The sequence below is a fragment of the Suncus etruscus genome, chromosome 4, assembly GCF_024139225.1.
Source record: "Suncus etruscus isolate mSunEtr1 chromosome 4, mSunEtr1.pri.cur, whole genome shotgun sequence".
NCBI lineage: Eukaryota > Metazoa > Chordata > Mammalia > Eulipotyphla > Soricidae > Suncus > Suncus etruscus.
In genome coordinates this window covers 75,806,582-75,824,947 of record NC_064851.1, presented here as the reverse complement: position 1 = coordinate 75,824,947, position 18,366 = coordinate 75,806,582, and the positions used below count along the sequence as shown (strand labels likewise).

The following is an 18,366-nucleotide window of genomic DNA, read 5'->3' as shown; positions in this document are numbered from 1 at the left end:
TTGGACTAGATGGGGAAAAAAGGAATCAAGTGATGATTCATGGCATTGAGCCAATGTTGGAAACACCTCTGCAGTGGCTGAGCGAACACCTGAGCTACCCAGATAATTTTCTTCATATTAGTATCATCCCTCAACCGACAGATTGAAGGCTCAACTCATTGCCTTGGCAGAATCACCTTGACACAGGACTTACCCAAGCATGTCATTTTTCTGCTTCAGTCAGGTTTAGTGGAAGCACCCTGAACCAGAAACACTGCTGCAGACCAAGCAGAAGAAAGATTCCACGGGAGATAAGGCCTTGAGCTGGTCTGCCTGTGCATCACCACTGCTCCCCTCCACTGCCGTCATTCAGCCTCCTCTACAACAGGACAGACTTGGCAGGACCACTCTCAAGTCTTCTATTTTCTTGTAAGATACAATGAAGCTGAAACCTGTGGCCTAAGAAGAAGATGGAAATATATGCCACTCGATTTGTACTTCTGATTAACAAATAAACAGGGGTATTTCCTAAGGTGACCATGGTTGAACTTTAGTTCAAGGGAGTGGAAACATTGGTTTAATTTTCAAGAGAATTAGACTTAAGAAAGTAAAAGAGAAATTCTGTTATCAATAACTTGCAGTAAATTTTTGTAACAGATCAAATTACAGTAACCCATCTTTCCTTAATGAAAATTTCCTATGTTTACAGTCTGTTGGTATGCAAACAATCTTGTAACTTTGATAATGAATAGTAAGAGATTTTTAAATAAAGCTTCTAAATATGTTTTGTCATTTAATCACATGCATTTTGGTCACTTTTCCAGTACTTTCTGATTCTCAGTAGATCACTGTTTTTACTCTGTTATCATTCAGGCTGGTCATCACTGGCTGGGATGGGGTGCAGAATAACTTCTCAGGAGCTGGCATAGAATTTCTTGTGGCCTGTTTTCAAATGTGTTCTTTACATTTACATGATAAAGGTATTAGTATATTACCATATATATCTGTTGATGTATCAGTGTAGATCTGTTAAATCATAGTTTGCTAAACATCTGTAGTTGAATTTTTGGAAAAAGTTGTCCCTTTCCAAGTTAATGTTTCTCATTGGCTCCAGATCCAATGTGGTGTTCCCTGGAAGCCAGTCTTTGAAGTCTCAAGATTGCCAATCTCTAGACTACAGTAGCTTTTCCTTAGCTTTACCAAAAATATTTAGAGCTTACAAGAGTTCTTACTCAATAATATAAGGAAATATTTGTTGCACTTTATTACCATGCTGCTGGAACTCTTACCAGCTGACTGTATTTGTGCATTACACTTTGTTTCTTGTAAGCTAGCTTACTTTCCATATTGAACCAACCCGTTTGAGTATGCAAACAAACATAGTCATCATACAGTAATGGTTTAGGTTTCCTAATAAAAATGAATGTTTTTCTTATAAAAATTTGTATGAATCTTGAAGTAAGATCTTGTTAGTACTGACTGCTTCCTTTTCCCTTTTGTGACTTTTCACTGATTAATACCAGATTTACTCACTGAACAAGGTTGAAATTAGGGATCAAATGATTTGGAAAGGAAAGTATAAAGATCAGTCAAAAAGAAAAAAGTACTAAATATAATCAGAAAAACAGGAGCAGGTAGCTGTCACCCCCTCCCATATTTAATTGACTTAATCTTAATAAAATGAAAACTACTACTTAGTAAAAGAAGAATAAAAACATTATTTGAATTAGTTGAGAATAAGAACCACTATTTATAGTTTTTCAGAAGAAGTTGATCTAAATTGATTGTTCACATTAAAAGTATTTATTCAGGGGCCCAGAGAGATAGCACAGTGGCGTTTGCCTTGCAAGCAGCCAATCCAGGACCAAAGGTGGTTGGTTCGAATCCTGGTGTCCCATATGGTCCCCCGTGCCTGCCAGGAGCTATTTCTGAGCAGACAGCCAGGAGTAACCCCTGAGCAACGCCGGGTGTGGCCCAAAAACAAAAACAAAAAAAAAAAGTATTTATTCATTTGTTCTGTCTCGGGATTTTCCCCCTGATGTTTTGACAGACTGAAAGATTCTGTAAGCAAAAGGATCTAAATGCCAGGGTGTGTTATGATGTGAGGAAGAAACTTTGATGAGAACAGTAAGTGAAGACACTGTGAGGTCTCAATGATTGGTTCAAGTGAGCTTCAGATCTTTGTTACAGGATTGGAAAGTAAATTTTTCAAGCCATTGCCCAATTTTACTTACTCGTTCATTATTACACCAGCATCCTCGCTGTATTGCTCAATTCCAGTCCCCAGGTAGTCAAGCCTCCAGTACCCACGAGGAAAGAAAGGCAAATCAGTGCTAGTTTAAATATCTATCTTGTTTCTTTTTGTTTGAACATTTAAATTTTATGGTTTATTAAAAAAATGACTAAAAGTTTGGGTTGTTGTTTTTTTCAGGGGCGGGGTGTTGGCGGGTGTACCACACCTGGCAGTGCTCAGGGTTACTCCTGGCTCTGCACTCAAGCGTCATTCCTGACAGTGCTTAGGAGTACCACATACTATGCCAGAGATCAAAACTGGGTTGCCATGTGCAAAGCAAACACCCTTCCCACTGTGCTATCCCTCTGGCCTCATTTATAGGAGTTGAAAATAAAAACATATAAAATATGTTACTTATTGGGGAAATATCTAAGACTAGTATATTAGTCTTATACCATTCATAAAAGTTACTAAGAAAAAATTGCAATTTGCAACAATATAGATGGAACTAGAAAATATGTTGAGTGAAAGGGACTTATACAGAACAATCTCATATGTGGAACTTACAGATACACAGCAAGGTAGCAAAAAATATTTCAACATAAGAGGAGGATTGATCCATATAATTGAGTTGGGGAAGGTGAGAGTAATAGAGAAGGAGGCTGGGATCTTTGAGAGAAGGAGATGGATACACTGGTTATGAGTGTACTGTTAGAATTATGTCCATGAGAAACTACTTAATATATAGTAAACCAAAAAATATTCTAAGACTTAATTTTTTAAAAAAGTGATAGCACAGCAGGTAGGGCATTTTCCTTGCATGCAGCTGGCCCAACTTCAATCTCCAGCATTTCATATGGTCCCTTGAGCTTGCCAGGAGTAACCCCTGAGCACTGCCAGATATGCCCCCCCCAAACAAAGGAAAAGAGGGTAAAATATGTCTGAATAAAAGTTATTGGTACAAATTTTAATATACTTAGCTCATCCTTGGTAATCACCACACACACAACCCCCTAAGAAAGTGAAAGTAGTTTGTCAAATTGTTCATTTTGTTAACTAGGAAGGAATAATTTCAACATGGATAGAAATTGTATAACCTTCATGGTTTACATTGAATGGCCTAAGTTCTGCCATGGATGGAGTTGAATTGACAAGCACCTTATATATCCAGTGCCTTATGTTAAAGCTGACCTCTGTCAGGCTATATAGCATGGCAGTGTAAAGGCCACATTTCAACGAGTATCAAGTGTGATGATGTGTACAGGTTGAAAAACTTAGAAAATAGAGCATTTTTATGCTCTACTAGGATATTTTGAGGGTCAGAATGCTCTCAAATTATATCATGTATATTCATGATTACATTGTTCGAAAACAACCTTAGAATCATACCAAATGGAAATGCTCTACTTTCAGGGAACAGGAAAGGCTGTTAATGCCGTTCCATTCATTCTGAATGAATGGAATGAACTCAGTGAAAATACTTGAGTCTTTAGCTATCATTCTCTTGTTTTCTAAGTATATTCATTGTCTTAGTCTGAAATGATTAAGACAAGAGGTGTTTAGGAAGGATAAGAGAGAGGCATTTTTTCAGAGATTTATTATGTAATTATAAAAATAGACTTAGCCGGGGCTGGAGCAATAGCACAGCGGAAAGGCATTTGCCTTGCATGCAGCCAACACAGGACAGACTCCGGTTTGAATCCTGGCATTCCATATGGTCCCCCAATCCTGCCAGGAGTGACCCCTGTCCCCCAATCCTGCCAGGAGTGACCCCTGAGCGCTGCTGGGTGTGACCCAAAGAACCAAAAAAAAAAAAAATAGACTTAACCGTGTAGCTTTGGCAAAAGAATACTTTGAATTCTCCCCAATTTTTTCATTAATCGTAGCAATACAGCAATAGTATTGAATCTAGACATAATACAGTAGCCAGAAAGTCAGAAAGGGTCTGTTTTTATATCCTTATAAGTAGGTCCTATTAGTGTTCTGGTTGTTTCTGAGTTTTTAATGTTTCCCCTATTTACAATAGAATGATCAATAATGAGATGAAGAAAAATGAAAGATTTAGGTGTGTCTGTCTGCTTTGACATATCCATTGAGTCTTCTGAAAGTGATGTTTAGTGTTAACCTCTGCAACTTCCCTTGCCCAAATATTGCAAGGACAAATAAAGCATCATCATTCATTTTTCTCTTTGTTTCTCCTTGTACTTAGTGGAATATATTGAATATTATGCTTTGCAAATGTGTAAAGAAGGGGAAAAAGTGATGCTTTAAAATGCTAGTAAATGATTCCATTAAAAATACCAGCTATAAGGGACAGGCGAGGTGGCGCTAGAGGTAAGGTATCTGCCTTGCAAGTGCTAGCCAAGGATGGACCGTGGTTCAATCCCCCGGCGTCCCATATGGTCCCTCCAAGCCAGGGGCAATTTCTGAGCGCTTAGCCAGGAGTAACCCCTGAGCATCAAATGGGTGTGGCCCGAAAAACCAAAAAAAAAAAAAAATACCAGCTATAAAAAAATAGGAACAACTTTGTCGTTTAGAAATTAATATATGAGGGGCCGGGCGGTGGCGCTAAAGGTAAGGTGCCTGCCTTACCTGCGCTAGCCTAGGACGGACCTCGGTTCGATCCCCCGGCGTCCCATATGGTCCCCCAAGAAGCCAGGAGCAACTTCTGAGCGCATAGCCAGGAGTAACCCCTGAGCGTCACAGGGTGTGGCCCAAAAACCAAAAAAAAAAAAAAAAAAAAAAAAAAAAAAAAAAAAAAAAAAAAAGAAATTAATATATGAAGTACCATTGTTCAGATGTGCATTACCAGTAAAGAATTGCTTACTCAAATAGGCTATTTTCAGTAGGAACCACTATGGCTCAATGCACTTTCATTCAGGTTGTGGGGCCAAGATATACCTCTACTTCAACATCACTCTAATTTCAGCAACCTCTAAAATTGAAGCTATTCTCAACAAGCATCTGGAGGTTTTTGTTTCTGACCTACACAAATTAGTGTTTTGCTTTTGCCTCTTTCTTAGTCTTCACTCCTGTAAACGTCATAACTAAAGCAAGGGAATTATGGTAGACCTATGAGCAGTTACTTAACCTGAGTTATCAATCTATTGGAATCCTGTTCATGAAAAACTTGGAGAAATATTTAACTTTCAATAAAGTGGTGCATCTTATTTATTAGAAAATGTTGGCGACTCTTCACAGCAAGGAATATAATAACGTGTATGGTATTGATTATTACATTTAAGTTTTCTAAGAACAGAATCCTGATCTGCTTAGCTCAGGAACATGTGCTCCTTGCACTGTGTGGAATATATTGTATATTGTATTGAATACTTGAATAAAAATTGCAGAGAAGTTATAAAGTATAGCTCCCTTTTAAGAAGCCAAAATATGACGTGTTAATGGCTTTAAGAAATTCTAAGATTTTTACTGTAGCATTCAGCCCAACCGCAGTATCACATGTTGGTCACTTTGAGAAGTACTATATTGAGTCCATAAATCCTAATCACCTAGAGTTTGTTGGTTTGGGGGACAGTCCCTGACTGTGCACTCAGGGACCACTTCTGGCCGTGCTCAGGGAATCGAGTAAGGTTGGAGTCCAGGTCAGTTGCTGGCAAGGCAAACACCTTAACCACGGTACCATCTGGCCACGTGCTCTAGATTTTATAGTATAAGACAGCCCTCTTGTTCTGACAATTCTTTCAAAGAAGCTGTCGAACTTTGACTCCAAAACATTTCATACCTGTTTATTCCTCCAAATGTGTTCCTTTTAGTCAGTATCACTTGAAAAACATTTACCAACTGTCGAGTGACTAATGTATGCCAAAGGGTGTGCTATGTACAAGGTGTAGTCATTTAGATTTTATGACCACGTTGGCTAGGCTGGCTATTCTGCAGAGCTTTAATTTGAACAGGCACATTCAGTGTAAGATGGAACTACAAGTAATCTTTACAAAGCATTTGTCCAAACATTAAAAAAAAAAAAAAAAAGGCAAGTGGTCAATGTATTAAGGAGGAGGTAGTGTCTTCTCACATTTTGGAATGGGAATAAATAGGAATCTGATTAATCACTGGATTCAGGGATTTACCATTAAATTTGTCCAAGAGCCAGAAGGCTACCATTTGGATTCTCAAATAATCATGGATGTCCCCTATGAATGCCTGATGTAAGCTTTCTTTACAAGCAGTTTTCTGTTTTACAGGCAGACTTTTTTTTTTATCTCTAGTGTGAAATCATACCTATTTGGTCTGTTATGATTGTCTTATTTAGTGTCTGTATGTTTTAGTGTAAAATAAGATACAATAAAAATTACCTTTATTTTTCTAAATATGTGTACATACTAAGAAAAATATATTGGTACTAAGAAGAGCACATTTAAATGGGTAAAGGCAAACAGTATGTTTTCAAACTATTCAAAGAAACAAGTATTTGGGGCCAGAGCGATAGCAGTGGTAGGGCATTTGCCTTGCACATGGCTGACCTAGGATAGACCATAGTTTGATCCCCAGCATCCCATATGGTTCCCCAAGCCAGGAGCAATTTCTGAGTGCTGAGCCAGGAGTAACCCCTGAGTATCACTGGGTGTGGCCCCAAAAACAAAACAAAGTAACAAGTATTTCTATTCAAATCAAACTTAGTTGGATATTTCTGATAGTATGCTTTTCTAGCACTTTATCAAAAGCATAAAGATTAATTTTTAATGGAAAAATTTGCCAGACTACCATGGCCAAAATATAGAAGTAGCATTTACTATATTTAAAACTGTATTTGTGCTCTTCATAAATATTCTAGCAAATTTAACAATTGTGTATACAACTTGTCACATTTACATTATAAACATATATTTTGGAATATGTAGAAAATATCTTTTTTTTTTTTTTTTTTTTGGTTTTTGGGCTACACCTGGTGACACTCAGGTTACTCTTGGCTATGTGCTCAGAAATCTCTCCTGTCTTAGGGGATCATGAGACTCAGTGTGGGATTGAACCACAGTCTGTCCTAGGTTAGCGCATGCAAGGCAGATGCCTACCGCTTGCACCACTGCTCCAGCCCCAGAAAATATCTTTTTGAGCTCATATGAGACAAATATTTATCACATGGATTACAGACCTTGAATCTATCCATAAGGTACATAGAGGAAAACATAGGTGAATCGCTCTATTACATCGAAACTTGAGGCATCTTTAAAGATAAAATACCACTGACAAAGTGAAAGCAAATGTGAATACGGAGCTACATTAAATTAAGAAGCTTCTGTACCTTAAAGGAAATTAAGACCAGAATACAAAGACAAACCACAAATTTGGATAAATTTGACCCCACACTTCCAGTAAAGGATTTATATGTGTGTATATATAAATAAGTATATATTATGTATAAATATTGTATTAAACATATGTAAATATATAAAGCACTGGTAGAACTTTAAAATGAAAAAACCCAACCCCATCAAACAAAAAACAACAACAAAAATATGCTCTGTATACTAATCAGGGAAATGAAATTAAACAACAGTGAAATGCCACTTTACACCAAAGAAACTGCCACTTAACACAAAAAGGAAAATTAACAGTGTTGGTGTGGAGGTGGGAAAAGAGTGACCTTCATTTACTGCTGGTGGGAATGTCGACTGGTTCAGCCATTTTAGAAAACAATACAGTTATTTCTGAAAAAACTAGGAATTGAGTTTCCATACAAACCAGCAATTCCCCTCCTTGGAATATACCCCAGAGGCCAAAGCAATACAGAAAAGGTATCTCTCCTATGTTCACTGCAGCACTATTTACAATCATCAAAAATCTGGAAACAACCCCAGTGCACAAGAATGAGTAGATAAAGACATTGTGGTACATCTGCACTATGGAATACTATACAACCATTTAGGAAAAATGAAGTCATGAATTTTGCTGATATATATGGATGTACACGAGGAATATCATGCTGAGTCTGGAAATGGGACAGACATGGAATGATCACATTAATTTGTGGGATATAATTATATATAGAAGATAATATCTAAAGACAGTAGAAACAAAATTCATGAAGACTATTCCTTAGTGAAAGTTTGCCACAGTGGAGTATAGGTGAGACCAAGAAGGATCCATGATGGCAATGATCATGGAAATTAATAATTCTGGGGGAAAAACTGGGTACTGACTTCCAGGAGATAACATGATATGCATGATAATCTTTTAGTAAACCCTTTAGTAAACCACATTGCCTAAAAGGATTTAAAAAAAAAAAAAGTGCCATAGAGGAAGGCTGGGGATGGGGTGGGGCAAGGGATGCATGCTTGAACACTACAGAAACTCGGCTGTGAAAAACTTTGTATCTCATAGTTATTCAATGATTTAAAAATACATTTATCAGTGGCCGGAGAGATAGCACAGCAGCGTTTGCCTTGTAAGCAGCCGATCCAGGACCGAAGGTGGTTGGTTCGAATCCCGGCATCCCATATGGTCCCCCATGCCTGCCAGGAGCTATTTCTTAGCAGATAGCCAGGAGTAACCTCTGAGCACTGCCGGGTGTGGCCCAAAAATATATTTATTGGCCGGAGAGATAGCATGGAGGTAAGGTGTTTGCCTAGCATGCAGAAGAACATGGTTCGAATCCCAGCATCCCAATATGGTCCCCCTGAGCCTGCCCAGAGTGATTTCTAAGCATAGAGCCAGGAGTAACCCCTGAGTGTTGCCAGATGCGACCCCCCAAAAAACAAATATATATGATGTTTGAGAAAACAACAGTATTTTCTCAAATGATGGCTGTCCTTGGTTATCTGGTAATGGTATTACAGCAGATTACCAGATAACCAAGGACAGCCATCATTTGAGAAAATACTGTTGTTTTCTCAAACATCAGAATACAGGGCTAAAGCTGAAGAAGGCTTTGGGAGACAGATCTTGGGGGGTGGGAAGGATAACAATTGTGCTGTTTTTGGAAAATTAATGATGTTTAGAGGCTACCACAAGTTTACTGCTCTTGGACCTCTCCCAATGGTACTTGTAGGTTCACCTGGTGAAAAGATTCATCCAGACCTCTTGCATGAAAAAGCATACACAGGGCCTGGGCAATGGCACAGTGGTAGGGTGTTTGCCTTGCACGAGGCTGACTCAGGACGAACCTGGGTTCGATCTCCAGTATACCATCTGGTCCCCAAGCCAGGAGCTATTTCTGAGTGCATAGCTAGCAGTAACCCCTGAGTGTCACCAGGTATGGCCCAAAAATCCAAAATAAATAAATGAAAAGGCATACACATTAGTACTTTGAATTATCTGGTCTGCAATGACAGTATTTGATATCAGGCCATTCAGTAATCCTCTCAGATGGTTTTGATGCGGCAAATATCCAGTTCTCATTTGATAATGCTTTTTATTAGAGGGGGTGTGGTTTGGACCACACCCAGCAACTCAGGGGATATTCCTGGCTCTGCATTCACAAATCGTTCCTGTGGCCAGAGAGATAGCATGGAGGTAAGGCATTTACCTTGCATGCAGGACGATGGTTTGAATCCTGGCATTCCATATGGTACCCCCGAGCCTGCCAGGAGCGATTTCTGAGCACAGAGCCAGGATTAATTCCTGAGTGCTGCCGAATGTGACCCAAAAACCAAAAAAATAAGAAAAGAAAAATCATTCCTGGCATGTCCAGGGACCATATGGGATGCCAGAGATTGAATCCGGGTTGGCCATGTGAAAGGCAAATGCCCTACCACTCTGGACTCCTTAAGAATGCTTTTTTCTCTCCCTCAAATCTGAATAACATCCTAACAGAGTAAAGAACTCTCAGTTGAAGGGTTTCCTTTACTCAATACTTAGAATATTATATTTCCACTTTCTTCTTGCCTTGTGGTTTCATTTATGAGATTTGTTGTGAATTTTGTTTTGTTTCCCTTGTACTTGAGGTTTGTTTCTCTTGTCATTTAAATAATTCTTCTCTTTAGTTCTTGCCACTTTGATATATGTGTCTTGGTGGTCTGTTTGATTTTACTTTGCTTGACACTCTATGGACTCCCTGGATCTCTGCACAAGTCTCCCTCCTCAGACTCAGGAAGTTCTTATCTTTTTCACTTGTCGTTCTTCGCTTTTTCCTTTCTTAGCAGTGTTCCTATGATTCAGAAATCATTCCTCTTGCTATTGTTCATTAAATGATCTATATTTTTTTTCAAATTTGTTTATGTCTCCTTTCTGATTCTCCTTCTGTTTTGAAGATCTATCTCCAAGTGACTGATTTGGTTTTCAACATTTTCAGATCTGCTACTGTGACTCTATATTGTGTTCCCTAACTCAAAGAATTCTAACTGAATAAATTCTTTACTGTTTTTCATTAATGTTTCTTTGAACTTAGTAAATCTCTGATCCAACTGTTTCCTCATTTCAGTTACTTCTGAGGAAACTATTCTAAGGTCCTCCTTAGGAGTGTCTTGAGTTTCTATAAACTTGAGACAGCTGAACTTAAATCTGCTAAAACTGCTGAATTCCTTTGTTTTTCATTTTTCCCAATGATTTGTGGTGTGATGGGTGAAATCACGAAGTCTAGCTGGTCTGAGAAGTAATCCAGTACGTTGTTCACTACATCAGAATACTGCTTATGTCAATTGAATTCTGATCAGTGTCACTGGCAGAAAAAATGGATGCAGAGTTAGGTTGCAATTTCCAATAGGGGTTGAAGTGGGGACATTGGTTCTATAGTGGAACTCTGAGTTCACAGCAGGAGGTTCAAGTATGTAATATGGGTGAAGCAGAACAATGTGGCTGCAGAAGTGGTCATGCCCATGCAGTATGAAGTGAGGACGTGGGCCTGCAGAAACAGTGGGAATGTTGTTTACATTCTTTTTGTTGTTTTATAATGGGGGGTGTTAAAACAAAATATTTTAATTGAAATTTATTTAGAAAGATATGAGTGGATAAAAAAGAGAGAAGTATATGCTTGACAGAGAACACAGGCTTTTTGGAAATAGGCAAGCATAGAAACAGACAAGTTAGTGAAATATGTATGGGCTTAAAGAGCAAAAATACATTTGTTTTGCTTCTTGTTTTGGGGTTACACTGAATTGTGTTTGGGATTGCTGTTGACTTTGCATTTAGGAATCAATCTAGACAGGCTTGTGGGGTTATATGGGATTCTGGGGATTGAACCCAGGTCAGCTGCATACATACATAGAAGGCTGTACTATTCTCTGCCCTGCCTAGTGAACAGTCTTTAAAATAATAAGTTATGTTGCTGAAATCTTACACCTCTAACTTATCTATTGATATTATTCAAAAATATTGGCTTAAGCTTTCTTTTCTTTTTCTTTTGTTTGTTGTTTTTATTTTATTTTTTAAATTTTTTTATTTTTAATTATGAGAACAGAGATACAAAGAAAGAGGACAAGGTAAAATTACAGTGGAAGGACAATCACCCATCACATAATTCTCAGAAGTTCCCTTGCTGATATCTTAACTTTGAACTTTCAGCCAAAGAACATTAAGATAAATAAAACAGAATCCATGTACAATTACTTTGTCCCTCAAGTCCCCAGATTGTAACACATTATAATATTTCTTAACAGTACACAAGGCAATCTAAAGCCATAAAACTTACGTAACTTCTTAAACATTAGAGGCATAGTGTTTTTTACATTTCCATGTACATGCATATTAGCTTAAGTTAACCTCAAATTTTAAGTGTTTTTTTTTAAGGATTAGAGTCAAAGGAGCACAGTAAAAACGGTGTTAGAGTGGCAATTGTTGTTTGCATAGGCCCACCAAAATATGAGAGGCATGGAAAGGAATAACCTTGGCTTAAATACAAAGAGACCCTACCCCTGAAGTTTCCTGGCATAAGACCAACTCTAGGCTCCAGGCAAGTTAGATCGTCCAATCCAAGACATTGTCCATAGTGCCAACACACTTTTCACACAGTCTCTGTTGTTGGTATCATGTTTCTGTATTAAAGATCCTGGAATCTGCATATCCTACATTGAAGTCAGGATGTGGAGCGTCCTCTCATTTCACCTCACCATTAAAGGGCAATGCAGGAAGCCCTGTCCTGTAAGCAGGTCGTTGTTGTCTTCTCAGTGTTAAGGGAAGTCTCTTTTGAGCAGGTCGATGTCTGAGCAGTGGTAGGGCCTTCTGTGGTAGAGGATTGCTTCCAGGTGATGTTATAGATAAACCTTGATTTTTTATGGATGGCTTCTCTGGTTCAGGGGTGAATGGAAAATGCCCTTTCTTCTGAGGCCTATGCCAGGTCATTATGTCAATGTTCAGGGTGTTAAGGTCCCTTTGCACTACAAGATTTGTGTATTCCAATCTCTATTAGATAGGATCTTATTTGTATGTATAGTATTTTCCCATTTTAATGTGCCTATGCAAAAAGGAGCAATGCCACGTGGCGTTATTGGTGCATATGGGGGGCCATAAGAACAAGTCCAACAATCCCCATGACATTAAACTGGGGGACTCTTTCACCAAAATTCCTTGTTGAACAGCTCATAAAGAGAAGATAAAAAGTGGTTAGAATCGTCACTGTATACAAGAATATTTAGTAAGACTTAGAGTTGTCAGAGAAAAAACACAAAATATTCTAAAGAAATACGTCTCCATTTTATTTCTTTTGAAACAGTTTGGGGTTGTTACACACAATGCACAGCTTTGGTCTGTGATTAGGATTGTGCAATACTGAAGTTAAAAAGAGTAATGTGGGTTAGTGATGTTTGGGGGGGATGAGAGAGTTAAGGAGTAAAAATGAGCTTTGTAGGGGTGTGGGAAAGGGCAGAATACAAAATGGACATTCTGGATACACAAAACATAACATAAAGATAAGGAATACTCTTAATACATGCAGAGTGGTCAGAAATTGCCAATGACAAACCTAGCCAACCGAGCAAATCTCAGCACACCCCAAGTTAGGACCAACCATTTCTGGCCGCCTGGGCTGCCACCCCAGAAGGCCTGGAGACCGGAGGCAGAAGAGGGGAAGGCTGGGAGCCTATCAAGGCTCCCAGCGCACCCAAGTTAGGGAGAAGGCCTTCCACATGGTGTCTCCCCCAACCCCATGCCGGCTAGAGCTAGCCTCCAGCTCAAGAGAGGACTTAAGCTTTCTTTTCCAGAAGAAACTCCCAAGATTTATGAATGGTATCTGGCTTGGTTTGTGTGGCCTGGGATAATGTTTTTATCTCCTGACTTTTAGTCATTTTTAGGATGTGTATCACAACCATACTTCCCTTACAATTTGCTCATTCCTAGTACCTATGCTTCTTTCTTTTATTTATTTATTTAGGTTCTTGGGCCACATTCGGTGATGCTCAGGGGTTACTCTTGCCTTTGCGCTCGGATATCGCTCCTGGCTTGGATGGACATATGGGAGGCTGGGGATCGAACTGAGGTCCGTCCTGGATCAGCCATGTGCAATCATCCTAACACTGCTATTGCTCCGGCCACTAGTACCTATATTTCTATAATTCCTTTTATCATATTTTAAGATTATTTTTTATATAATAGGAAATGCCAGCATATATTCATATATGGTATATATACCATTATGATACTAATAGTGAAGTATGACAAGCTACTAAAGACTGCTGGAATTTATCAACTAGAATTAATTTTAGATTAAGAATAGTCAGGCTGAGATTATGTGTAGCGATTTGTGTGTATGTGTATATATATAAATTATATATGTATACACTTACATTTAGTGTGGGAAATAGATAAAAGCTGTTACTTTGGCACTGTGTATGAAATCTTACCATAAATGAATAGAAAGCCAGAACAATAGTAAGGTGCTTTCCTTGTACATGGACAGCCTGGGTTAAATCCCCAGCACCGTAAATAGTTCTTTGCACCATGAAAAGTAATCCCTGATCACAGAGTCAGGAATAATCCCTGAGCACTGCCAGGTACCCTTCCTCTAGCAGGCGCGCGTGCGCGCGCACACACACACACACACACACACACACACACACACACACACACATGCATGCACACAAAGAGACAGAGAGAGAGAATAAGAATAAGAATGGGGGGGGGAGAATAATAATGGAGCTTCATATCTTGAGCTGAACCTTCCAGCCCTCCTCTCTTTGTCTCTGAGGATTATTGCAAAAATGTCTTTTATTTTTCTTAAAACCCATAGATGAGTGAGACTATTCTTCATCTATCTCTCTCCCTCTGACTTATTTCACTCAGCATAGTAGATTCCATGTACATCCATGTATAGGAAAATTTCATGACTTCATCTCTCCTGACAGCTGCATAATATTCTATTGTGTATATGTACCACAATTTCTTTAGCCTATCATCTGTTGAAGAGCATCTTGGTTGTTTCCAGAGTCTGGCTATTGTAAATAGTGCTGCAATGAATATAGGTGTGAGGAAGGGATTTTTGTATTGTATTCTTGTGTTCCTAGGGTATATTCCTAGGAGTGGTATAGCTGGATCATATGGGAGCTCAATATCCAGGTTTTCCATAAAGGTTGGACTAGATGGCATTCCTACCAGCAGTTGTTAAGAGTTTCTTTCTCTCCACATCATGAAGTTCATCACAAAGAGTTGTGAGTGCAGTTAGAGAAATAACTACACTGAGAACTATCATAACAATGTGAATGAATGAGGGAAGTGGAAAGTCTGTCTAGAGTACAGGTGGGGATGGGGTGGGGAGGAGGGAGATTTGGGACATTGGTGATGAGAATGTTGCACTGATAAAGGGGCCTGTTCTTTACATGACTGAAACCCAACTACAATCATATTTGTAATCAAGGTGTTTAAATAAAGATATTAATAAAAAAAAGAATAAGAATAGAAAGGCCAGGTGATGGTATTTTTGATGTAGTATTTCAGATGTATATTGGATATTTTTCCTTCTAGACAGAAAATACCTATATTTTAGTCTTAAGATATTTAGAATATCTCAGTAAAACCCCACTCTGATTTGTAATCCTGTGTTAGATGTATTTACTAGATTTTATGGAATTTCATGATTTACCTTTTCAAACATTTATCTAAAAAGTAATGGACATTGTAGAAAGAAGAAATGGTCTTTGATCATACAGAAACTCAATAAAAAGGAAAGAGAACAATCAAATTAACTTTGACTTTGATAGTTGAAACTTGCAAAGTAAGAGGTATGATGAAGCATCATGAGAATTTAGAATGGGGGAAATGTACTCAGAGTGAACTAGATGGTATCTTGCTTTCTTCTTAGAAACTTTTGACAGTTGGTCACACCTTCATTCTTGTAGCACTTTCTTCAATAGACACCACACCCTCTTGGTTTTCCTCTTTCCTCAGTCTCTTTCTCAGTTTCCTTCAATGATCATTGTTTTTTTCTTCTTTTGACCCCTAAACATTATAATGCCCCTCAGACTCCAGCTTTGGTCATCATCCCTAGCTACACTCAACATGTCAACTCATTACATAGCTTTGAACATTCAGTAACATCCAACATTAACCTCTGTAGTCTCAGCTCACACCAGCCACCGCCATTTTAAAATCTAATATAGATTGGATCCAGTTAAGCAGCGCTCTTAACTTTCCCTTAAATTGTACCTTCCAGCACTCTTCCAGCTTCATTAATTTCTACCCAATCCCAAAGCCTCATATTGTCAATGCCTGACCTTTCATTCCAAGTGTCTCATCCATATGTAATCTGTGCACAACTCTTAATGAGGCTATCTTATTACATACCATAATTCTACCAACCACTTTACTACTTCTGCTACACAAATCTAAGTAACTGTCCTCTCATCTGTACTAAGACATAAATGTCATTATGGAAGTTCCATGATCAATATGTTCTAGTATCCATCTGGAATTGTAGTTTAGCAGCAGAGCACTAACCTTACCTATGTGGAAATTTGATCCTCATCCCCAACACAGCAGTGGGAGAGGGAAATATATCTAGCCACCCTTAAGCTGGAGAACATGACTCACAGAATTGGAGTATATGTGTTGAGATCCAGAGCACCTGGTTCAATCCCAAGCACCACATAGTCCCCTGACTACCAATGGACAAACAAATCCAAATTAGGGTCAGAGAGATGGTGCAGCAGGTAAGGCATTTGCCTTGCACACAGCTGACATATGTTCAATTCCCAGTACCACATATGATCCCCTCAGCCTTTCAAGAGTGATCCTGAGCATCACCAGATATAATTAAAAAACAAACCCAAAAAAGTTAATTTTAGCTAGCATCTTTTCATCCCACTTCTTTTTATTGGGGAGGGGGTTGTTTTTGGGTCACACCTGGTGACACTCAGGGGTTACTCCTAGCTCTGTGCTCAGAAAATGTTTCTGGCTTGGAGGACCATATGGGATGCCAGGGGATCGAACTGCAATCTGTCCTAGGTTATGCCCTATCACTACACCACCGCTCTGATCCTGTCATCCCACTTCTTTACCATTATCAACTTGATCTGTTCCCTGCTTCCAACCACATCATGCCTGAATTTGAAGAGGACCAGGTTTTTTATGCTTTAGCAGGTAGAGGAGTCCCCATGTGGGGCTCTTAGTGAAGGAAGATGGGACAGAGCCAGAGTCCCTGCATATCCAGCAAACATCCAAGGATACTGTAGCTGCTGGTGTGAGATCTTTCATCCTTGACTCTGTGGTATTTTATTTCTTTTCTTTCTAAAAAATAATGGTTGGGAGGTTGCACCTATCTATACTCAGGCTTGCTCTTGACACTAAACAGGGATCACACCTGGAGTGCCTGGGGGACCATATGTGGTGCTGGGGATCAAACCTGGATTGGTTAAGACAAATGCCTTACCCTCTGTGTTGTCTCTCCAGCCCCTTTTTTCTTTTTCTTAAGTGACAACCAAAGGTTAATATTTTATATTTTACATAGTAAAGTGTATAGTTAAATCTATGTTAGAATTAATCTTTTTTCCTGAAGTTTGCTGTAATGTGATTGGAATATGTCTTCCCATAAATGTTTCCAGTGTTAAAGAATTTAAAATGCTCATAGTTCAAACATTAGTTTTTTTTCAGTCCTGAGTAAAGGGTTATCATTAAAATATAAAATCATATAACTTTGCAATGTGAGAAAACAGAAAGTTATTTAAAAGCACAATGTGATGATCTTAATGAAGTATTTATGGTGAATTACTGACTGGTTATTTATTTGAGGGATATACTGTTATTGAATCAGTCACTTGAGAAATATTTTGTGTTTTTCATATTATCATGATTCGTTGCTAATGATCTACAGATGAATGTGTAATTTTGCATTTACCAAAATAATTCATTTTTAACATAGAATCATATGTTAGCATGATATTAATCCCCAGTTTAGAATAAACTATGACTAATGGCTTCCATTTCAAATTCAATTATGCATGTCTGTCATTTCACCTTAAGCTTCATTTGGAGATGATGCTAAAAGCAGGGCCTTGACAGCACAGTAGCTGACCTGTTTATCACCTGACATCATAAATTCTGCAGAAAGCAAACAGTTCTAAGCATAATTCAGGAAAAGAGATGATGATACCCCAAATCCAAATTTTTCTCTGCTACAATGATGTCTTCAACTTTTTGTTTTAATATATTTTATAAACACAAAAATGTTTTAACTTCCAAAATTGCAAGTTATACTCTGTCTCTTTTTCTGTCTCTGACAGCTCTGTCTCTGTCCCTCTGTCTCCCTCATAGTCTTCATAAAACTCTTCCTGCTAGTCAGTATTTTCTATATATTTCAGAGTTGCTAGTCATTTCAAGTGCAATATATGTATCTATCAAATGTAATTTACTCATTTTTTATTTTCATGAATTTTAGGGGTTATTTTACCTTAATATACATGGTGTGGCCTTTTATTAATAGACACATTCTTGGATACAATTTTCATATTTTCTCAAATGTATAATTTTTCATAAACATGATCATATGAAAGTGAATATACTGAGCATTTAGGATATTAAGGAAAAATGTCAGGAGATGCCTATAGGGAAATTCAATAATCACTATAAACTTTCTCATTACATGTTACAAGAGCTTACTTGAGCATACTATATCTATTCCAAGTATGCCCCTAATCCCTGCAGGGTTGCATGAGATGTTAGTCCAGAGCCAGAGTGGTCATTTCCTACTGCTGTCAGCAAAACTACTTAATACCAATTATAAATTCTTGGAGATAGAGAGAATGTATGTAGGTCTAAAGTGTTTGACCCTGGTTTTA

General features: G+C 38.3%; 1 protein-coding gene across 2 annotated transcripts in view; it reads left to right on the top strand.

Moving 5' to 3' along the window:
* ATG5 (autophagy related 5) overlaps positions 1-1,420 on the top strand; it is a 125,465-nt gene extending 124,045 nt beyond the window's left edge. The window contains exon 8 of one of the 2 annotated variants that reach the window (XM_049771222.1): positions 220-1,420. In XM_049771222.1, coding sequence (XP_049627179.1) covers positions 220-302 — 83 coding nt within the window. In that variant the 3' untranslated portion in view covers positions 303-1,420. Of the gene's footprint in view, positions 1-9 lie in introns of both variants that reach the window. The other variant, XM_049771221.1, reaches the window with a different exon arrangement.
* Positions 1,421-18,366: the final 16,946 nt, after the last annotated feature.